Source organism: Grammomys surdaster, unplaced genomic scaffold (genome assembly GCF_004785775.1).
Source record: "Grammomys surdaster isolate TR1022 unplaced genomic scaffold, NIH_TR_1.0 126906, whole genome shotgun sequence".
Lineage (NCBI taxonomy): Eukaryota > Metazoa > Chordata > Mammalia > Rodentia > Muridae > Grammomys > Grammomys surdaster.
In genome coordinates, this window is record NW_021621692.1 from 269,391 (window position 1) to 293,589 (window position 24,199).

A 24,199-nucleotide genomic window follows, 5' to 3' on the forward strand; every position below is an offset into this window, starting at 1 on the left:
TTATGGCATTATCATGCATGTACTTTGGTCATGTTTATTCCTCTCTTCCCCTTTCTCTCTCTCTCTCTCTCTCTCTCTCTCTCTCTCTCTTTCTCTCTCTCTCCCCCTTCCTTCCTTCCTTCCTTCCTTCCTTCCTTCCTTCCTTCCTTCCTTCCTTTCTTTCTTTCTTTTTTTCTTTCTTTCTTTTTCGAGACAGGGTTTCTCTGTGTAGTCCTGGCTGGCCTGGAACTCAGAAATCCACCTGCCTCTGCCTCCCAAGTGCTGGGATTAAAGGCGTGTGCCACCACCGCCAGGCCTCTCTTCCCCTTCCTGATAATTGTTCTCTTTCTTCTCCCCCTACATTGTACATATGAGAGGTAACATAAGCTATTTGTCTTTGTGAGGTTGGTCTATGTCAGACTTACTAAGGTGGTCTCTAGTTCATCCATTTCCCTGCTCCCCACCCCACAAAAGAAAACCTAACGTAAGTTTTTTCTTTTTGATGGCTGAATAAAACCCCACTGTGTGTGTGTATACTTATATATTTATATCACTCTTTGGTTTCTTTTTCGGGGGATGTGAGGTGGGGCAGGAGAGAAATTGTCACAGAATTCTTCTATGTCTCTCACTTTCAACTGTGTCTGCAGTCATCACTACTACTGCAAAAGATGCTTCCTTGCCCTTTTATAGTGGCAGCATGGATCATGGGCTTCCAAATGGTTTCTGGCTACAACACAGACCACAGACACTATCATGGCCCTTGGTGTCAGCTGGGGCTGTGGACATCGACATGGCCTCCACTTGGGCAGCAGGGCCATGGATACCAGCATGACGTTAGAGGCAGCAGGGACCTCGAACATCAGCATGGTCCTTGGTGGTAACACGGAAGATGAACATCAGCATGGCCTCTGGTGGTAGTTCACACCACAGACATCCACACAGCCCTTGGCCACAACATGGACCATGAACATCTACATGGTCTCTGCCAGCAGTATTCTGCCTGTATCACTTTGCTCCTGTACGCTTGGCACCTCCCCTGAGCACATGGCTCTCTTCTGCCATCTTTCCTACCAGTTTTGTGAGTCCACTTTTTAAAAGCATCTTCCCATAGGCCCTGCCCTTTTCCAGTTTTCTGGGGACACAGTGAGCCTGCAGACTCCTCTGCTACTGCTTTGTCTCCTCTGAGAGCTTCCTTGGGTCTCTCAGGCTCCTCAGAACTGCTTTGTGATCCCATGTTGGGTGCCAGCTTCAATCACAGCCATGCTTCAGGTTTTTCTCCTTGATAGTGTTCCTGGGTCTGGTTGTGCAGCACCAGCTCCTTCACATGCTCCAGTAGCTTGTAGATGAGGTAGATGTTGAGGTGGACCAGCCCGAAGCACTGGCTCTGGGCCCAGATGGCAGCTGAGTTGGTCAGCACACACTAGTGTCTTCCAGGTGGCCGCCTGCCTGCCACGGGTCTTCCATTCTCCTGCAGTCTTGTTCAGATCTCCCCTGTGCCATAGGATAGGACAGGGGTGCAGCTGCTGCCAGCTGCTTCAGAGGCTTTTTGCAGTGGTAATCTTTGGAAAATAGAGTCTGCCAATGTTTACCGGTTGCTAAAACCACCTGCAATAACTCCTTCCACACAGGGATCTGAGGAAGATGGAAATTGGCTGCTGAAACAGTTCAGGAAGCTGTCCCCTGGGTGAATGCCCCAGCTGCTCAGTGTTCTTACAGAGTCTGCAGGTTTTGTTAAATAGATGCTTCTCCTTGCTTATAAGGTCTTTGATCAGTCTTTACTGTCTTTGCTGATTTTGACTAGTCTATAACAGATCTGTCAGGAGGCAGCTTTCATTTTTATACCATTTTATGCTACCTAAAATGTAAGAATATGAATGGAGGGAAAGGATAGGCTAGTGGTTAGAGTGTTGCTTCACAGTGGACTCTATGATGGTTTTGTATCAGAATGTTTCCTGTGTTTCACTTGACTGACCTACATCTGTCCACATGAACAAAGACATGCTTTTTATATTCCTTATTGCCGTAGATACTGTGATTGCAAATAGAAATGATAGTAAATAGTAAATAAATACTATAGTTAAAAGACATCATTTACATTTTCCACTTTAGCTATATGCCACTAGAGTCTTTCTGGCTCTGGATTGAACTTGCCAGATAGATAGATAGATAGATAGATAGATAGATAGATAGATAGACAGACAGGGTTCTTTTCTAAGTAAGAATCTTTTAGGAGTTAAGGAACATGTTTCATTAGCCTGTGACATTGATAATTCATTGAGTAAAGTAGATCAACCTATACTAAAACCCTATGTAACCCAGTAAGCAGGATCTAAACAACCTATTTTATAAAATACTGAAGAATATACTGCAATGGCCTGCCGGAACTTGAATCATAAGTAGGAACAGATTCTGAAAGTCTATTTGAAATTGCCTAGTCCCTGCGGAGGTTTGTGTCACCCTGCAGCTGTCGGATGGTTGACCAGGCCTTGCCCTCCTGGGACTCTGGTGCACTGACTGTCTATAAGAACCTTCTAGCTGGTTGGGTAGTTTCCTTGGCTTGCTCAAGAGAGGACTGAGAACCACCAAGGTAGTGTAGAGTTGCTTCCCTCCTGTCCCGGCTTTCCTGTGACACTCCAGCCCTTTTTACTTTAAGAATAGAGGCCATGGAAGGTGTGGCCACTTGCCCAGCACATTGTCTTAGTTTCAGTGTTTCTACTAGTCACATTATTATAGGAATTGTTACAGGATTTTACAGTTTGAAATGTGACAACAATGCTGTCTTCCATGTTCAGGTCAGCAATGCACTACTTTCATTTGTAGATTGGTTTTTAAATGGCGTTTGCTAAAACGTGATCCTGTGCCAGTCTGTTTCGGTTACAATATTCTTTACCCAAACACCAGAGGTAATTTTAACATGTGTGCTTGTTTAAAGGTATTTGAAGTGGTGGAGCGTGTAGAAGAGCTGAGACGGAAGTGGCCAGTGGCATGGGGGAAGTTAGATGACGGCAGCATCGGTGTGGTGACGCCATACGCTGACCAGGTGTTTAGAATCCGAGCTGAGCTTCGGAAGAAGAGACTCTCGGATGTGAATGTAGAAAGGGTGCTCAACGTCCAAGGTCAGTGCCTGTTGGAGTGTGTCACACTGTTCAAGTGTCTGCAGTGTGTCCATGGGGGGGTCTAATTTTGGAATTCGTCACACTGTTCAAATGTCTGCAGGTGTGTCCACCGGGGGTTTCTAATTCCCTTAAGTAATCTTAGGTCTTTAAGGAATCTAATATTAAAGAAAGAAAAAAAGAAAGAGAGAGAGAAAGAGAAAGAGAGAAAGAAGGAAGGAAGGAAGGAAAAGAAAGAAAAAGAAATCTTATTACTTTTTTGGGCTGGCAATGATACAAGTTTTTTAATATTAAATCTACATGTTTATTAAGGTTCCAATACCCAAATAAGGATAATATTAACAAATTGACTTTATCACCATAGTTATGTAATTCCACAATATCTGTATAATATAGTCATAACAACATATAACATAATACATGCTGTTGTATTGCATTTGGGGATTAATTTGAAATATGTTATCTGTAGACTTCCTTAAGTGACTAGGTGTCTGCAAACTTGTTTTCACTGTTCATAAAATGAGTTGTTTTAAACTTTGTGCCTTTTAAGTATATGAAGATTATTATTATTATTTTATCTTTTTATTGATTCTTTGTGAGTTTCACATCATATACCCCAGTCCCACTCATCTCTCCATCCCCTCATATCTGCCCTTTTTCCTTGCAACCTCCCCTCAAAATAAAAAAACACAAAAATAAACCACAAAATAAAGCATAGAAAACATCTCACTGAAACTATAGTGTGTCACAGTGTGTCCCACACCTTCACTCTGTCCACATACCTTCACTTGCAAATGTTCATTGCAATGAGCATTGGTCTGGTTCAAGATCTCTGGCTGCTGTGACACCACCAATATTGGATCCTCATCGGGACTCCTCCGAGTTATCCTGTTGTTGCCCTGTGTCATGGAGATCCTGTAGCTTTGGAACAGCAGGACTGGCCCATTCACTTTACCCAACCATTCATAGATGGTATAGATTTTGGGGTGGGACATCACAGAGTCCTGGATCTGGGCCTGGGTGGTGGCACAGCTGGTCAGTGTACGGGCGCTCTCTTATCTGCACCACCAGATGAGCTTCCCAGCACTGCTCTGGCTAGGCCTCATGTCCTTGGGGCTGGCTCCCTCGCACCTCTGCCTCCAGACCAGATAAAGCAGTATTATAATGTGAACACCAGACAAAGCCCAGTAGTGTTAGATGCATGGTGCAGCAGGCAGAGTGACCCAGTACCCGGATCACGGGGAGAAGCAGCTCCCTCCCACCCCGTCCCGGCCTCACTCAGTTGGCTGTTTTAGTAATGGACACAAATGCTCTGCTCGGAGAGTAGATGTAAGACAGCCTATGCTCTGTATATCCATGTGGGTGGGAGCAGGTGAAAATGTGGAGTTAAAGAAGAGAAAACTGGAGACCAAATGTTTGGAGCCTTGCGGTAGAATAAGGGGATGTTAGATGTAAGAAACAAATGGTATCAAGCCAAATTCTATAAAGGTTCTTTGTGAAGTCAGATGTGTCTGCTCTGCTTGGCAGGAGACTGAGTGGCCCTGCTTCAAGGAGAAGGCTGCCATGTTGGGTGGACACCAATCTCAGAGATTGGTTCCAACAATATGATTAGAAAAAAAAAATGAAGTGAAGCATGGTGGAACGTACCTGGGATGTGAGCATTCGGGAGGCCGAGACAGGAGGGATCCCAAACACCAGGGATTTGAGGCCAGCCTGGACCACATATTAAGTTTAGGGCAAGCCTTGGCAATTTAGTAAGACATTGTTGGCATGTTTTCAAAAGCAAAACAGAATCATAAAATAACCTTTTTGTCTGAGTATGGTAAAATGTCCATAACAAAACTATTTTGAGCATTTTATGTGTAGTTCAGTGGCCAGTAGTACATTCCTGTGGTATAGTCCTCACCACCATCCATCCCAGGAGCTGTCTATCTTCCAGGTGGAGACTCTTTGCCCATTAAGTAATACCTCCCGTTACTCTCCATCCTTGGCTAACACTAGTCTATTCTCCTCTCTCTGTGGGAGTTTCACTACTCTAGGGGCCTCTTGTAATTAGACTCAGGCAGTACAGCCCAAGTAGCTCTTACCCAAGATACTTGAGGTCAGACATGTTGAGATCTGTGAGCCTGGGTGCAGGACCTCATGAAGACCTTGCTTGCAGTCTGCTGGGATTTGTCTGAAGTGGACTCTCTGCATCAGATGGTCACTGTGTTTCATTTTCGAGGAGCTGCCACAGTTTCAGAGCAGCGTGCCCTTAGAGCTGTGCCTGTGGTTGGGCTCTCTGGTGTCTTTACCAGCTCCTGTGGCTTAGCCAGTCCAATTTGAAAGATGTAAGGTTTACTGTATCAGTGATGCGGAGTGATGATGTGTCTTTCTTTCAATGTTTTTGTAGGAAAGCAATTCAGAGTTCTGTTTCTTAGCACAGTGCGCACACGCCACACTTGCAAGCACAAGCAGGCACCAATTAAAAAGAAAGAGCAACTTTTGGAAGACTCCACCGAGGACTTAGATTACGGTTTTCTATCCAACTACAAGCTTCTCAATACCGCCATCACCAGAGCACAGTCCCTGGTTGCTGTGGTAGGCGACCCTGTTGCTCTGTGCTCTGTTGGAAGGTGTAGGTAAGTCTGTGTCACTGAACTGAGGGACTCTAAATGGGAAATATGCATGTGTTTGTCTGTATGACCACATGGTGAATTAAATCTGCCTTACTGTTACCTGATGTCCAGTCTTAGTGAGAGATCTCTTCTTTAGGTCTGTTGATGGTATATGCACGCTTCATTTCAGTCAGTGAGCAGTCAGCAGATGCCCCCAAGTGAGTCTGTACTCTGCACTCCTCTAATCTGGAGATGGTCAGTGAGCGAAACACACAAACATCTCTGTCGCTGTGGTGGTTATACTCTACAGGGTAGGAAAGGAGACTGACAGCAAACTGAATGAGAATGTTGTTGTTATTTGAGTAAATAAATGAGGGGGGAGGGGGAGGGAGGGAGAGAGGGAGGGGGAGCACTTAGGGGTAAGAGATGTGGTGAGACGTTGACTAGAGAGGCTGCGCTTAGAAGAGCCTGCCCCTCAGCAGGCTGACTCCCCTGACGAGCTGACTTTGGAAGTGACAGGGTGAGCTCTGTGGTTACCTGTGGCTAAAGTCTTTAGGAAGAGGGGCAGCCTGAGCTGGGGTGTCTCCATGCACCTTCAGTCAAGTTTAAATTGTATACTGTCTACTGCCTCTCTGTTCCCTTTGCTTTGTTGTTATTTTAATTTCATAAAAACTTAATTTTATGATTAAGTTTATTTTAGATGATTTCATATATGTATATAATGCATTCTAATAATTCTCAGTTGCAAGTTTTAATAATTTTGTAGTCATTTTCTTTTAAGATTTCTGCTTGTTTGGTTTGAGACAGGGTCTATTTACCCCCTGACTGTCCTAGTACATTCTATGTAATCCAGGCTGGCTTTGAACTCAGAGATTCTCCTGCCTCTGCCTTTCAAGTGCTGGGTTTAATTGTTGTTAGGATTATTCTCCGCTCTTTTTTATAATTAATCTTTATTTTATATTTTATATTTATATATTTGGTATGGACACATGAGGGCAGGTATCTAGACTTACAGGTGGTTATGAACAACCTGATAAGGATACTGGGGACCAAGTTTAGGTCCTCTAGGAGAACAGCAGTGTCCCTAAGCACTGAGCTGTGGCTCCAGCCCCTCCACCTCATGGTTTCAAGGCAGGTCTCTCACCAGCTCCACCTGGGGCTAAGGACCTTGTCCCTGCCCAGCTTCTGCTCTGTCCTCTTGCCCCCACTCCTCAGTCCTGGGATTACAGGTTGGGCCCCCACACTGGCTATTTACTCACTTTCCCCTGAGCCATCTGTGCAGCCCCATGTTAATAGTATCTTCTACAAGGGAAAGCTGTTAACTAAAGAATCTGCTTCTTTGGTTAGGGAAGAGCTTTTTCTTAAATAAATAAATAAATAAATAAATAAATGAATAAATAAATAAATAAGAAAGCTCATAGGTTTCATAGCTCACCTGCAAGCAGTTCTGTGATCACATGGTATCAGTTTTATGTCTGAAAACTGATTGCCATTTCTTTATGATCACTAATGACAACATCTGGGGAAAGGAGTGCATTTCAGGTTACAGATCTCTCTCTCTCTCTCTCTCTCTCTCTCTCTCTCTCTCTCTCTCTCTTTCTGTGTGTGTGTGTGTGTGTCAGTGTGTATGTGGGCATTAATACCACAGCCTGGCTCTGGATGTCCGCAGGCAACTTTGTGTAGTTGGGCCTCTCCTTCCACCTTTACCTGCTCTCGGAGGCTCACACTCAGAGCCTCATGTTGGCATTTTGTCTGCAGAACCATCTCACCAGTCAGGACTAAGTGTAGTAGTGAGTCTCCTACCTTCGCTCCTGTCCCTAGGATTTTGCTTTAGTTGCTCAGCTGTCTCTCCAAAGTGTGTTGGTTAGTGTTAGAATGCTGTGGTTTGTTGTTTGTTTATGATTAGAGAATAAAAAGTGGGAAGATGTGGATGCAAACAGCTCTGTGCTGTTAGTGGGCACAGTGGAGTGTGCAGCCACATTACTGTGAACTCTTTTTGTAAGTAACTCCAAGTATTTAGCAGCCTGAATGTTGTTAAAGAAGCTATTACCTTTTCTGAAGACAGACTACACTGAAGAGCCTAGGATTGGCATTTTTAGTCTTTCTCTGACATAAGTTGTTACTTTCTCTACTCAGATAGGTGAAGAATTCTTCCTGTGGGCTTCTGTGAAGTAGGGCAGGGCTAATTTTTAACTTGAGGCCGGACCCACTGATGGCTTATTTCCAACTACATCTTAGGTATACAAAGGACTGCAATTAATTTCATGTGCTAAGCAGAGTGTTTTCTGGGGAGTAATAAACTTTTGAGGCGGGAGAGATACATACATGGTTCTAGCTCATGGGTTGATAGTGATAGTGATAAAATCAGTAACAACTTTGCAACCAACCAACCAATACAGTTAACAATACAGGCCGAGTCCAGGAAGTAGCGTGACACCGGGTCCTGTCAGAATGGATGGGTGAGTTCTTAGCTTGGCTTCTTCAGCATCTCCCACCTTGTATGCTGTTTATTAGAGAGTAATGTGGCATTCTCAGGTGTCACTGGGGTTTCCACAAGTGATTCCTCCAGCTTAATCTTGTTCTTTTTGTTATTGTTTTGCGCAGAATGTTTATTACTCTGAAAAAGATATAATGAACTTCTTCCTTCCCTGCTAGCAAATATTAATGCAGCAGCTGCTTCTGACTGCCATCCCTGCTGGATGCCGCCTGTGTGCTCCGCACACATTCCCCCATTTAGTCAGACCAGCAATTGTCCAGTGTGGCTGTTTATTTTCATTTTAAACGGGCAGCTTGACGCAGTGGATTTGAGTAAAACGGCTGAAGGCCTTATGTGGTTTACAAAACAGTTGTCAGAGGGACTTCAAAACTCAGCCTTTCTCATGAAAGAATGACTGCATGACGAAACTGGGAAGCCAGGGAGAGAGATGTGGCGAGAGCAGGCAGCACAGTTGTCCCACATCACAGCCTTGGAGGAATTCTTCCTTTCATCATAAGCGGATTTCATCATAAGCACATTTTATTAACTTGGTGAATATAAACATTTAATGCATGTGTAGAAAATGACCCAAGCATGATATTCAGTATGTTCCAAAGACAATGAAGGGATACTTATTTTGTGTGTGTTGTGTATGTATGTATGTATGTACATATATACATATATATGAAAACAAAACTATATATATGAAACATATATATGAAACAAAACATATATATGAAAACAAAACTATTACAAAATTAAGACAAGTTTACTTTGGCTCATGCTTTTTAGTTATTACAAACAGTGTTCAGCTAGAGTCAGGAAAGTGCTTGCCCCAGAAGCACGAGGACCTGTTCAATTTACCTGTTAAACCCACAGGACATCCCTCCCCCTATGTCCCCAAAAATCTTTGTGTAGGGCAACCTAGCTTGACTTTAGGATGGTGAGAAACCTTGTCTACAAAACCAAAAATCAAACCAAAGCAAGGTTGACTCCTGAAGTTGACCTCTGGCCTCTATCTACATGCATGGGCACAGTCACACACAGGCACTCACTCACCCACACAAAACGAAAAGTAGCGCCATGTTTTCTCAGATGTAAAATCATGTTACAGTGTACAGACATAAGTGGCTTTCTAGCCAACATTACTTTAAAACAATGGTCACCATAGTAAGATGGAGTATGCCAAGGATGGGAAGTCTTTCACCACAGTCGTGAATTCTCATCCCCATGAACTTTCTGTCCTCATGACACTAGTTTGAGTGGTCCTTGGAAGAGACCTGATGGGCTGTTGAGATGGCTCACTGACAGCTCCTGGTGCCAGTTTGGCGACCTGAGATTCTTCCTCATGGTTGTGGAGGAAGGAGAGAACTGACCTCACAGGTTATCCTCTGACCTCCATTCACATGCCATGGCACACATACACATGTGCATGCATGTATACATACAAACTTGCATACACTCATAAACACACAGAAGTGCAATACACTTTTAAGAATTTTTCTGGAGAGGAAAAGTAATTTCTTTTCAGCTTTAAAACTTTTGGGATAGACAAGGTGGCTCAGCAGGTACAGGCGTTTGCCACATAAACCTAGAGGGGGGAACCATGTCACAAAGTTGTCCTCTGGCTTTCACATACATGTCATTGAATGTGCTCTCTCAAAACAAACAAAACAACTCCCTTCCTGCCTGACTATTTTTGTAAGTACATGCTTACCTAGGCTGCAGAAGACCCTGGGTGCTCTCTGGCACCCTTCTCCCCGTGTTTTTCTTTTAAAGTTTAGAAGTAAGAAATTTAATGAGAAATGCAATAAGGAATGTTATTAATATTGTTTACTCCATGCTGTGGACAAGGAAACCAGGACAAGGAGAGTCATGACAGATGTCACTGTACACTGCAGTGAGAGACACAGCCAGGGCCATTTGCTCTGACTTACACGCTCTCTCACTCTTCAATCTAGACTCTTTTTTGAGGTTGGCTTGTTTTGTCCAACTTTTCAAACTCTATTTTCCATAATTTATTTAGCTCTTAGCACTTGGTTGATATTATAAGTTGTGTTTATGGCAAGCATCTCTAAGAGAAAAATATATTAGTAGCTGGTTATTTCTGAGAATCCTCATGTGCATTATTTTCTTCCTGGCTCCAGTTCATGTTCTGATTTGGTTTTATGTAATCTAGCATATCTAGGTTCCTTTGTAGTGTGTGTGCGCACTCGAATATTTGTGGAAGTCTATGACAAAATACCTTCCTCACTTTCTACCTTGTTACTTATGTGTCGGTATGTATGTGCCATTTGTATGTGGGGTCTACAGAGGCGAGAAGCCGGGAGCTGGAGTTGCAAGCCATCTGATGTGGGTGTTAGAAACTAAAGTAGGGTCAGACCCTTCCACCCATCCCACCTGATTTTCTTGAGATGGGTGTCTCTCTTTGCACCTGGACTCAGCACGTCCATTAATCCTCCTGGGTTACAGGCTATGCTCTAGCCTTTGTATGGGTTTGTTTGGGTTCTAGTTCAGAACTCAAGTCTTCATGCTATGCAGCAAGCATTTTACCAACTGAGTCCTCTCCTTAGTCCCATACGAGGTTCCGTCTAATCTGTAATTCATACTAATATGCACATACACTTTAATTCTCTATGAATGTAGTATATAGATACAGTCCATTTGCTATTTACTGGTGACTTCTGAGAAAGGCAGTTTTGGGTGCTGTTACCATCAAATGACTGTCATAGCAGATATTTACACATACCAGGGAGGACAGCCATGACATTGTTTTGCAGAAACCATCACTTTAGTGTATGCAGTGTGGTGTGACTAATTGTTATCCAGAGTGTAACTGTTTGTAGATGTGTATATGTGTATGCATCATTACAAGTATATAATATATGCATATGTATTTGTGTAAGACTAGAGGTACAGATTTTCTATAAAATGAACTACTCTTAGTTTTGAAAGCTTCTTTACATGGTTCAGAAACATGTGATTCTGTATTAGTATGGATGAGCCAAAGTTTCTCTCATCTAGTTATGTATTGCATGCTCCCAGGCTGTCTACACATTTGTCATTGAGAAAGATTCTATCTACGTTGTACTTAGATAAGTATTAGCCTTTAGGATTTGAGGTGGGATCAAGTGGAAACTTAAGGGTTCTTTGGAGAGTCAGTTGTGTTGGATGGTGTTTTGTTGGACCAAAGACGTGAACATGTGAAGGTGAAAGACTAAGGTAGACTCATGAAGGAACATCTTGTTGACGCAGACACAGGTGAAAGGATGTTCTGTTAAAGTGAGCACCTGGAAGGACACCTGATGAAGGGTTGTTTGTTAATAGCACGCATGTCTTGGTTTGTCTTACATTGTGTAGCAGAGCTGCATTTGTCGGCACTCCATAGAGGGAAACACACCAAAAACCTTCTGGTAGTGTACTGTAGTTTTTTTGTTGCTTTTATGGACTCAGGCCGATTGGCAGAGTGATGTCAATTGAAACAGACACATGTGCTGAGGCAAGACCCATAGAGGACACATGACGTTTGGAGGTATAAATAGGACTTACAGACAGTGACAGAGACAGAACTAGACTTACTTAGAGAACTAGCTGTATAACACTTGGGGACAGTGCCATCACTGCCGATTCTTGTTTACTATCTAGACTCTACCAAACTAGACTGCTGGTGTATCCATAAAGTGCTTGTGAGTAGATTGAGCTGCTGCTACTAACCTGTAAACTGAACTGCCAATTTCCAGACAACACAGATGGGAGTTTCTAAACAGGGCCTCTTCCCCCATATCCTTTCTTTTCCACTACCTCTGGTGGGTGGTAGGCTACAAGGGAGGTTAAAGTGTTTTTAAGAACCATCATTAAAAATAGGTTTAAAAAAAATTAGTTATTGTTGGTGTCCAATGTGGGACAGTGGGCAGAATTTGAAATCATCTTTAGTTACTTCCATTCTTCCACTGGTATTTGTAACCTGAATTTCTGAATCTTTCCTGCAGAAAGTTTTGGGAGCGATTTATTGCCCTGTGCCATGAAAACCACAGCTTGCACGGGATCACGTTCGAACAGATCAAGGCCCAGTTAGAGGCATTAGAACTCAAGAAGACTTATGTGTTGAATCCACTGGCTCCTGAATTTATCCCCCGGGCTTTACGACTGCAGCATTCAGGAAACAGTATCAGACAGCAGCAGTCACCACCCAAGGTAAAGGCCCTACTTCACACTGGCTTGTTGTTAAAGTGTTGGAGTTAGAAGTCACATTTGGTGGCCAGCTGTATTTGCAAGGAACTTTCCCCAGGCTTAGGTGGGTGACTGACAGCACAGCCTGATGGGGACCATGCTTACTGTTCAGTCATCCTCTAAACGTGTGAGGTGGCTGACAACTTCTGGTACCCTTTGCCTGTCCTCCCAGCACTCCTCGCTGATAGGCACAAGGCTGGCAGCTAATGTGAATAGAAGCACAGCTTAAAGGACTACTACACATTTTATTTTTATTAAAAAAAAAATCTAAAGACATTCATTAATTTGAGTACGTGTGTGCATTCGAGTGTGTGTGTGTGTGACACACACCTGTGCCATGCATAGATGAGGAAGGAGGTAGAGGACAACTTGGGGGAGTCAGTTCTGTCTTTGAGCAAATTTCCTTTACCTGTTGACATACCTTACTATCCCCAATGACACACTTAAAATCATGTTCATACAAGCTCTTATGTACAGGAATTATGTTTTAAAATAATTTTGAATAAAGAAAAGCAACAGTTTGATTTGAAGTGGAATTTGGATATAGTCTAGAGAACTTGCTGGATTCTTGGAGATGAAATGGTTCTGCAGTCTGGAAGCAGCCTGTCGGGAATGGGTAGAGTTGGGGGTAGGGAGAGGTCAAGGCCATTTTCAGTTGTGAGCCACAGTTATTTTGAGCAAAGACAGCTGGCTTGTTTGCTCCAGTGCATGAAAGAAAATTCTTGCATTTAGCATCCTGAAAAGCAGATTGATTCTTAAACTGGCACATGTAGGATTCACTGCAGTCTGCTGCTGATTTTATTGACTTTATTAAAAATGAAGCTTACTATCTGAATTTAAAGAGTATATTAGCATTGGTCTTCTTTATACCCACCACGTGAGCAATAATGGACCACTTAATGTTTCCAACATCTTTTAGCTAAATAGGGGCTAAGCTCAAAAGGAGTCTGTCAATGCACAGTCATGTTTGTAGCTTCATTAAAACGTACCCTTTGCTTCTGTGATGTGGTGTTATCGGAGGTAAAGCATTGTGCACAAATGAGTTGCTTCTGTATGTCACTTGTTAGATGCTAGCAGCATAGATAAGCAAGCTAGCCTGAGTCCTTTTGAGGCAGATGTTGGATGGATGATGTCAGGATGGCAGAGCAGGACATGGAGTCAGAGACACACCATGAGCTTGAACATTGAAGACGTTACTGAGTGCATAGAGGCAGGAGGGTCGGAGAAAATGTAAACAAAACCAGTAACAACAATGAAACCCAAGCTAGCTCAACTGCACTGTTTTTTGTTTGTTTGTTTGTTTGTTTTGTTTTGTTTTTTTGTAAGTTATTGCCTGGCTTCTGTGCCTAGAAGAATATCTGATTATAATAGATGTTTGAAGTACTTTTTGGTGATGTGTGTGCCTGATTCTAGTGTTTGGGAGGCAAGAAGCAAGAGGATCAGAAGTTCAAGGTTATTCTTGGCTATGTTATAAGTTCAGGCTAACCTGGCTACATGACACCCCATCTGAGAAAAATCCATTATTTTGAGATCAATAAGGAAACTCTGCTATGTATGTATGACTGTAGTGAATACCTGGTACCATTGACTTACAAAGTGCTAAGGATATCTACATGACACACCATCTGAGAAAAGTGCATTTTTATAAACCAGTGAGGAAGCTCTACGTTATGTGTGACTCTAGCAAATTCCGGGTATCATTGACTTACAAAGTGCTAAGGTTGTTCTGTCTCACAATTTAAGAGGTTTCAGTCTGCGACCAATTGGCCCCTTTGCTTGGATCAGATGCTGCTTGTCCTGGTGAGACCTACCACTTCATAGTTGGGAAGCAAAACTGAACAGAAAGAGGAGGGACCAGGTCCCACAGATTCCCCCGAAGCAAGGCTTCTGACTGGAAGATCTCCCACTCAGCCCCTTCTCTTACAGGGTTCATCACCTGCTGAGGATCAAGTCTTTTGGGGGACATTTCATATCTAAACTATAGCAAGCTTTTACAAAGATTATGGGACACAAAAGAACAGGAGACATTTTTGTAGGGGACCACAGGAGCTTAGGTTATGTGAAAGTTGGGACTTCAGGGCTAGCAGCAGTCAGAAGCACTTGGCATGCCAGCATAATGACCTGAGATGGCTTTTCTGGGCTCACAATGGAGGGAAGAGGATAACCCCTAAACCCTCCCCCACAACACACACATATACATGCACAAATAAATAGACAGACAGACAGATTTTATTTTATTTTTGAGATAGGATCTCACTATGTATCACTGGAACTCAATATGTAGACTTTGCCTGCCTGCCTCTGTCTTCTTTGTGTGCCAGGATTAAGTTGTATGCTACTGTGTCCGCTCCAGGCTTTCTTGTTGTTTATTTGTGTGTATGTGTATATGTGTATGCGTTTGCACACGTGAATACAGTGCCTGTGGAGGCTAGAAGAGAGTGTCTGATCCCTTGGAACTGGAGCTAACAGGCAGTTGTGAGCCACTGGACTTGGGTACTGGGAACTGAGTCACGATCTTTGTAAGAGCGGCGTATGTTCCTAACCATTGAACAATCTCTCCTGTCCTCCAAATTAGTGAACATTTATAGACTGAATGGGGTGGGGTGGGGGGACAGAATGAGTGATGAAAAAGGTGAAGACTTAAACAAATGAATGATAGCAGATACACATTGCATTTGTTTATAGATATGAAAGATGGGAGCTGCATTTGCTTATAAAGATCCCACATTAGCATCTTAGCAACGGTGAGCATACATGCTGAGGTTTATTGTCAGATGAAATTAAGAATTATTATAGCATAACTTCTGCATATAGTTGGCTCTAGCTGGCTGTTACATTCAGATTTTGATTATAAGCTACCAAGCTGTATTTTGCCCAAACCAAGCAGATCTCTGGCTTACAATTTACCCACTAAATCAAAGTATGATGGGTAGCTGTATTCCTTGAGCTGCATTGGGTGTAGGATTAGATATAAAGACATGACACCTCTGTGTGACAGGACCCTGCTTCCTGTAGTATATAGTATATTTAGTATATCACATAGCACCCAGAGTACTGTCTGTCAGCTAGAAAGCTGCCCACTCTAAAAGTAGAATGAACCTCAGTTATGGCTACCTCAGTTATGGTTATCAGCTGCCCACTGCTGCTCAATACCACATTAACGGAGGGACTTAAAAAAGAACATGGATCTATCAACTCGGTTGGAACCGGCTTGCTTCATTTCTCTGTTCTGCGTTTTCAAGGCTGGGACCAGGCTACTGACTGACAGAGCTTTTAGATGTCCTGGAAAGAATCTGCTTCCTCACTGATGCAGGTGGTTGGCAGAATCCAGGTCTTCGTGGTTACCCATCTCCTCAGTGACTGTGATCATCTAATGCAGACTAATGCATCACCATAGGACTCTGGGTGTTGTTGCTTATTTAATAAAGGGCCCAGTGATGTGTGTTTGGATCTCTTAAGCGTCTATCACACATAGATGAGAAACACTGTGCCTAGATCCCTGATTATTTCATTTGAGTGAATCCCTGGCAGTGCAGTTGCAGTATTAATGTCTGTGTACATCCTTGGTGCTTCTGAGCTCTATTGCCAAACTGCCGCCTAAAGTTAACTAAAGTCACTCGAAAAATCATCAGGGTCTCTTGCTTTTTCAGAGAAAATTGAATTCTTTGAGATACTATGAATCATACTAAAAAACAAAAATCAAACTGTGTTAGTATGGTTCTTGTCTTCTTGAGTAGAACACTTGGGGTTTCCTTTTTGAAAAACAACTTTTATGTTTTTTCATTTCATTTTTAGAGCAATTTTAGGGATGTTACCATGGGATAGACATAGATTGGAGTTATATTGATGGTATATTTCATTGCAGTTCCAGCACTTTGAAGGCAGAGAGGCAGGAGAGTCCCTATGAGTTTGTGACTAGGCTATGTTATAGCAAGTTTCAGGCCAGTTAGGCTACATAAAAAAACCAGACCAACCCAAAATTTGTTAAAGAAGAGTTTGAGGGGTGGGAATGTAGCTCTAATGGGAGAGTGCATAAAGTCCCCCCACCCCCAGCACCATTTAAAAGTGGGCATGGGGCCATACCTGGAATGGCAGCACTTAGGAGATAGAGGCAGAAGAATCAGATCAAGGTCATCCTTGGCTACCTAGCCAGTTTGAGGCCAGCCTGGGTTACATGAGACCCTGTCTTAACAAAGCAGGAGCTAGAGAAGCTGAGAAATTGTGCATAACCAGGAGGACGAGAGTTTGCATCCTAGCACCTACATAATAAGCCTGGCATCTCCCAAACTCTTGTCAATTAAACTCTGAGAGGTTGAATCCCTCTAACTTCTATGCCTAAGCACCAGCCTACAACTCTGCTCATGCACACACACGCAGGCTCATACACAAGCACATGGGTGCATTCTCAAGCACGCACGCGTGCACACACACACACACACACAAGTAAATCTTAAAAATACAAAACAAAAAAGGATTTTAGATGTCATTAATTTTGAAGCAGAAAACTGAAGATGCAGTAACCTTGCCTAAAGGCATGGACCTAAAGAAAGTTGGTTTGACACACCCTCGTACTTGACAAATACTAATTGTGAGTATTTATATTTCTTTTTATTTTATTTTATGGTTTTTTTTTTTTTTTTTTTTTTTTGGTTTTTCGAGACAGGGTTTCTCTGTGTAGTTCTGGCTGTCCTGGAACACACTCTGTAGACCAGGCTGGCCTCGAACTCAGAAATCCACCTGCCTCTGCCTCCCAAGTGCTGGAATTAAAGGCGTGCGCCACCACCGCCCGGCGGGTATTTATATTTCATTTGTGTATACTTAGAAAGCCCTTTGTTCTCTAATGTTAAAGCATGGTTAGGTTATTTATCATGTATTTGTTTTTGTCTTTAAAGGTGAAAAGCCTCCATCATCCCCAGAATGATCATTTCCAGAATGATGGAATTGGTGAGTAGAAAAGCTAACCCCAGAAAAACTTGCTTTTGAAAGACTTATATAAGAAAAAACTGTTATGAGAAAGAGCGTTGTGTCTGCTTCTCCTCCCCTCTTCTTCCCTTTACACCCCTCCCCAGTCTCTCAGGCATATTACAAATACGAACTTTGAATTCTTAGTGAATTCTCTATTCTTTCATGACAGTATGTTGATTTCTGAGAAGTGGCCGGGTTGTAGCAACCAGCATGCATAGCCTTTTGTACATCAGTGTTCATGGGGACTTCTGTCCTATAAATGTTTCAAGATAAAGTTCATTAGAATGATCTTGAGTGCTGTGTTCATACTTGCGTGATCTTCACTCCCTATGTGGCTATGTCACAAGTCATATGTGGCAAGTCAGGACCTGATTCTGAGGAACTGTCCGCTCCATTTTTGAGGCTGCTGTTCGGAGTTGTGCAGTCACGGTTCCCTGTCTTGAAGACTCTTCTCCGGCTTCTCACAAGTTAGCATCGCAGGCTTTGGACAGCATCCTTCATACAGCTGCAGCTGATGCTCGAGCCAGCGCACTGTGGAGCCGCTGTTTTCTACCATGCTTTATTCCGCACACTTGTTCTTTGGTGGAGGGATTTCATGGTTCACCTGGGACTTGTGTTATTGCTATTGGATGATTAGAGCATTTTCTGTCTAGGTCAATGTGTACAGCTATTGAGTCTCCTTTTTGTTTGTTTGTTTTTCAGTTCAGCCCAATCCTTCCGTGCTTATTGGCAATCCTATTAGAGCATATACTCCTCCACCCCCTCTTGGACCGCACCCAAACTTGGGGAAATCTCCAAGCCCCGTTCAAAGAATAGATCCTCACACTGGGACTAGTATTCTTTACGTACCTGCTGTCTATGGAGGAAATGTAGTTATGTCGGTGCCTTTACCTGTAAGTGGATGTTTCAAATACAATGAGTGTTTGCCAACCTTTGCTTTTCAGTGCTGGGCATCGAACCAAGGGTCTCAGCATGCTCAGCAGTCACTGCTGAGCCACACCCACTGAGCCATGCCCACACACTTGTATTTTAATTTTGCCTTTCCAGCATTCATAAAGTGACTCATGTTTAATTTTTAAGTTTTGAAATGACCAAAGAGATGTGTATTATTATAATGTAACTGGTTGGTTTATCAGAGACTGTGAAGAAGTCTATGGGTCTCCTGTTTGATTCAGAAGTCTTTTGAGGAGAATGGTATAATTGATGTTTCTGTTTTGTCTTCTGCATTTTATTCTCAGTCATGAACTGTTCCTAAGCAGCAGGGTTATTGAGGAGCTAGAGACCTTCAGTTCTCTTGGGTCTGAATTGGTCTGGGGAATCCCACACTGTACCGAATTCTGAGAAGAGGTTTTTAGAGGGCTTCCATCTGATTCATAGTTCCACTTTTATTTCCTTTTTAAATGTTTGGTGGTTGTATTTTTTTTAAAAAAAAGCATATAAATACATGAATATTTCTAAATTTAAAAGTTTTAGCCTAGGAAACAATTTATTTGATCTAAGTGAGTTAATTTCAGTTATCGATGATCTTGTCAGAGTGCTTTGACACTTGACACTCCTGCCTGTGCCCACAACTGCTGAACTGCAAGCATTGTCATTCTCTGGTCACAGCCTCTGGTCACAGCCTCTGGTCACAGCCTGGCAACCAAGCAGAGGAATTGTCAGAGGCGAGGGTTTCTCTCCTGTTCCTCAGACTCTTCTGATTATAGCTATTTCTTTCTGGGCAGCCTGGCAACATGATACATGGTCTGCTTTAAATAGTCTGTCAGGATTTCTTTTTTATTTTACTAGGTCAGAGAAGCTTTTAGGATATAAGATCTCCAAGAGTCCGTGTCCAGCAGTTAAAACAGTGATAACAGCAGTTGTCATTGTCATCCCTATAACGATCACATATATCTAGGCATATATCTATATCTCTTCTGCCTCTGTGATTTAAGGTAGAGTTGAGTTGATCAGGAGCATTAATTAAAATAATGACTGCTGTGGATAGCCCCGGCCTTGTATTTTGATACTAATTCCCGTTTCCTGTGAAGGGCTGCAGAGGAGGTGTGAGTTATTACACAGGTGATTTCTAGTGAACCTTCTGCCCATCTTAATTTGTAAAATAAAGGCTGGAGTCAGTGATTGGGCAGAAGAAGGGGAGGTGGAGAAATAAAGGTTGGTGGAAGAGAGCAGAGGGGAGGGCTGGAGGAAGACATTGGAGGAGGAAGATGACAAAGGAGAGGACGACTGGGAAGCAGGAGGTAGAAGGACAGACGCAGGGTCTGGGAAATCCTCAAGTTATAAGGGCCTCATAGCTGGGGAACAGAGTAGTGTAGGGGTGTCTGCCCAATCTAGGCTTACAGAATATATTAATAATTACTGAGTTGTGTTTTCATCGACTGGTCATATTTGGGTTGGAGATTTAAGTATCTCCCACTACAAATGACCTGTGTGAGTTTTGCCTGCTGTGAGTGAGCATTGGATGACTGTTGCTCACGTGAGGTTAGAGTACCCACTCTTTGAGTTGAGACTCCTTAGTTTCCCCAACCTTAGACCCAGTCTGTAAACTATGTAACTGTGAAGTTTGACTTTAGAAGATTATTTTCATGATAATCTGTGATGTGTACCTCCATGTGGAAGGGAAATGATTCAGGAGTATAAACTGCTTTGATATCTTGGGGAATAAGTACTAGTTTCAAGTCCTCATTTTCTTGTAACCCCCTGTTTTTCCTAACATGCAAATTCAGGGTTCCATTTTTCCTAACCTGCTAAGTGTTTTGAGAGCAGGTTTTGGCCAGTAAGCACATAATAGCAATTCTACCCATTGCTACTGTAGACTGGTGAGCATGGTGGTTGGGTGAAAGTGTCATATCTGTATACTTGCTTTTGCTAATCTTCAACACTGTATCGGTTTGTGTTCGGAAACATTACTCAGTTCAATTGCTTTGTTTCTCATAATCATTAGGTGCCATGGACAGGGTACCAGGGTAGGTTTGCAGTTGATCCTCGGATTATTACACACCAGGCTGCGATGGCCTACAATATGAACCTATTACACACACATGGACGTGGGTCGCCAATCCCTTATGGCCTTGGACATCACCCACCCGTCAGCCTAGGCCAGCCACAGAATCAGCACGCAGAGAAGGAGCAACAGGAGCAGAGTCGAAATGGTAGGTCACAATCCTGTTAGAAACCTGTTGCTTCAGCTCTGACGCCAGGTCCCTGAGGTAATTGTAATGTTGGGAGGTGAGGCCTGAAGCACTGAGCCTGTAAGTCGGCTTGGTTTGCCTGGCTGTGGTCATTTGCCCCAGGGCCATCTATAGAAAGCTCTGTTCTCTCGTCACTGAGCTGCCTCAAAGCACATGCTAAAATCAGCTCTTTTTCATTGGCACATGCTTGTGTTCGTGTTAGACATGCCGGCCTGAGTACTCCAGCTTTGTCCATGCTGCTTAGGAAGACAGGAAGTCTAAGTGCTCCCACTTTATTCCTGTCTGTCTAGTCCAGACTGTTTTCCGTACACAGTTCAGAGTCAGCTTATCTTAAACAAACAAACAAAAAAACCAACCAACCAACCAACCAAAAAACCTAAGAACTAACTAGCTGGGCTTTTGATTGGAAGGCAGCTCTGCTCACCACCACCCCACCAACTCACTGCTATACTACCGATTTGGATTACATTAGGTCTTTATGTCAGTTCTGGAAGACTTGAGAACTTAACAACACTGAGCCTTTGGATCCATGGACAGAATATATGTATCTCTATCTTTTTAGGTCTTCATTTCTTTCATCATTTTAAAAGGACTTTCAGTGTAAAGCCTTTGACATATTTTGTAGGGTAGGACCCTGATTAAGATGGGTTTTAGTGTAACTGTCTTCCTTGTTAATACAGTCAAGATTCTGATATTATTTTTTTTTATTTTTATTTAGTTCAATATACTTTGTAATTTCCCTTAAAATTAAAATAGAGCCATGGACTGGGTGGATGGTGCTTGGCTGTAATTTCAGCACTGGGAAGACTGAGACCAGTGGATTATAAAGTCCAAGCTAACTCTGTGTTTTGGCTTTGGTAGTTTCTGCTGCTTACTCTTTAGCTTGCCTAGTTTTTCTTACATACTGTTTAATCTTCTGCCATCCGCTGGTTTTTAGCCTTGGGTGTTACCATTCTCATTTCTTGACATCAGTGAGTTCTAGTGCTTTCTCTCAGAAAGCACCCAAGTCAGGCCCTTTATGAAACAGGGCTTAATTCTTACAGAGTAAAGCTTTTCCTACCTGAGAACTTAGTCTAGTCTACTGTAATCAGGTTTTGAAGACCATAATTTTGCTTTCTCTGGAATCCATGGCCTACTTATGCCTAAAATGTTTGCAAACTGTAACTTAGATATCTTTTGGAATATCTTTTCACTATGTGTTTATGGTCACTGTGACACAGTACCTGAGGTGAACAATCTCTAAAAAGGAAAGATGTGTTTTGACTCCTAGTTTTGATGGATTCAGTCCATCCTTGCTTTGTCCCATTGCTGTGGGCCTGTGGCTGCACTGTACATTATGACAGCATGTGTTTTTGTTCAGTTCATGGGAGTAGGGAAGCAAAAAGCCAAAGAGAGATGGGCAGGAATCTCACTGTCCACTTCTGCCATCTAGTCTCCACGTCCTAAGGCCTCTTCTTCCCCATAGAACACAGGCTGGAGAGCAAGGAGGCCTTCAGGGAGCTTTTAGATCCTAACCCTCACTGTTAGATTTCTTCAGTAAAATGGGTTGATACATTATTTAGATTTTTGCTTAATTACATTTGCAACTGAACAAAGTGTTGAACCTTTGTAAACAGGCAGGAATGCCAAGGCATTTTATGTGTCTAGTTTTTAAAAAATGAGACTGTAAATTCCTGGAGAGTGGACCATTTTCTTTTTTATTTGCTATTTTCAGGTTGTTTGCCCTGTCATTTTTCATTTATAACTGTTTCCATTTTGCAGAGAAACTGTGGCTCTGAAAGTGGAGGAGTAGAGTGCACACAGTAGTGTAAAGCCGTAACGGCGAGTGCATGAGGTCTAAACTACTCTGCTTTGTCTAATGCTGAATAGTCGCTAGAAATGTCACATCCACTGGAGAAAATTCATGAGGTTTTAAACTATTTTCTTAGGTAAAACTGACACAAATAACCCTGGACCTGAAATTAATAAGATCCGAACACCAGAGAAAAAACCTACAGAACCCAAACAGGTATGGTGGAGCCTCACAAGGCCTGAGAGGGGTTCTGAGGGGTGGGGTGGGGGGGGCATTTGACTGGCCTAGAGCCTCTCCTGCTTCTCTGAATCTCTTATGTGCATTCTTTCAGAGTAGTTCAGGGGATTTGCCTCCTTTCCCCTCTCCGGCTGTCTGTCATTATGGTATTTCCTTTGCATGTGTGTATCTCCTCAGATTCTTTTTTTCTTTTTAAGTTATAAAGATTTATTAATTTTATGTATATAAGTGTTTTGCCTGCATGTATGTCTGTGGAGATTGGATGAAGCCATCAGAGCTCCTGGAACTGGAGTCACAGACGGTTGTGAGCTGCCAGGCAGGTGCTGGGAATTGAGCCTGGGTAACTGCTGAGCCCTCATGTCTCCAGTCCCCTTCCTCGGATTTTCTTATTTCATCAATAGACTTTATAGATTTCTCATCATAAAAAAAGATGCCTCATTGACAGTGACCTTAGATAGGGAAGGACTGTGGCAGTGACTTCCCTAGTGACTGGCCTTGTCCTCTCTGTGTAGAACCTTACCTTTGTGTCTGCCTGTTTGTCTGCCTTCCATGCTTTTGTGTTGGGGGAGGTTAGAGAGGACTGTGTCAGTGGCTGAATTAGTGAGGCTGGAAGCTCACATTCTAGTGTCGGTGGGACTTGGCTCCCCACCTTTCTCGTGCAGTACTCAGCTCCTCAGTGACTCTCCCCAGCCTGTTAGCTCATGACGTGGGGATGACAATTAGCCTCACTTTTTATACATCCTGCTGTCTCGTTGCTTTGTTATCCCAGCCTTAGATGACGTCCTCTGGAGTTACAGTCCCCCTGGTCTAGTCGACTCACTGACTCCATGTTCTCACCCTTCTCTGCAGTGCAGACTCTTCAGCCCACCCATCCTTCCCTCCCTGCTTGCTGTGTAGTTATTCTAGCCTAGGAGATTATCAGAAGATGCTTTCTTGTATGACTGTAGCTCAATGGTAGTGAGTGTTGGTCTAGTACACACAAGACCCTGGTTCAACGCCCAGCACCACAAAAGCTTAGATAGGTAGATAGGTAGATAGATAGATAGATAGATAGATAGATAGATAGATAGATAGATAAGCATTCTTTGACCTTTATCTTTAGTGCTTTGTCTTTTGTTTCTCCCTACACGGACATAGGCTAGACCTAGCTCTTTGTACCTCACTGCGGCTGTGAGCTCTGTGGACTGTCTCATAGTTCTGGGGTGCTTAGCATTTTGCTGTTTTACTTTTTGTACTTTCTTTAACACAACATTTCTTCTTCCTCTGTTCTGTCTTAGGACATTCCCATCTCACCTCTCCTCATGACCCGAATGCTTGAGTTGTGATTTCCCAGAGTTCTGTGTGGTCCCTCTTCTCTTTGAGGTCTATGGTTGATGGTGATAAACTAGTCTAATTTGTGCCCATTTCTTGATAAAGACTTGTAATTTAGATTTCGTCCTCTGCCTGTGCAGCTATTCTCTGTCTCCAGTCACAAGTGTCCCAGGGGCATCTCTGACTGACAGGTGGTAGGAGACAGTGCAGTGTAAGGAAGGCAGCCAAGGGTGCTGCAGGGAAAGTAAACTGACAGGTCTGAAGCAGCCTGCATCTGCCACCGTCACCAGCTCCCCTTCAGCCATGGG

General features: G+C 43.0%; 1 protein-coding gene across 1 annotated transcript in view; it reads left to right on the forward strand.

The window, feature by feature from the left end:
* Nucleotides 1-24,199, forward strand: part of Helz (helicase with zinc finger) — a 121,546-nt gene that overhangs the window by 78,930 nt on the left and 18,417 nt on the right. Inside the window, exons 21-27 of the mRNA XM_028761283.1 lie at nucleotides 2,912-3,095; nucleotides 5,485-5,713; nucleotides 12,155-12,359; nucleotides 17,288-17,339; nucleotides 18,063-18,253; nucleotides 20,305-20,512; nucleotides 22,480-22,559. Of these exons, the coding sequence (XP_028617116.1) occupies nucleotides 2,912-3,095; nucleotides 5,485-5,713; nucleotides 12,155-12,359; nucleotides 17,288-17,339; nucleotides 18,063-18,253; nucleotides 20,305-20,512; nucleotides 22,480-22,559 (1,149 nt within the window). The remainder of the gene's footprint in view (nucleotides 1-2,911; nucleotides 3,096-5,484; nucleotides 5,714-12,154; nucleotides 12,360-17,287; nucleotides 17,340-18,062; nucleotides 18,254-20,304; nucleotides 20,513-22,479; nucleotides 22,560-24,199) is intronic.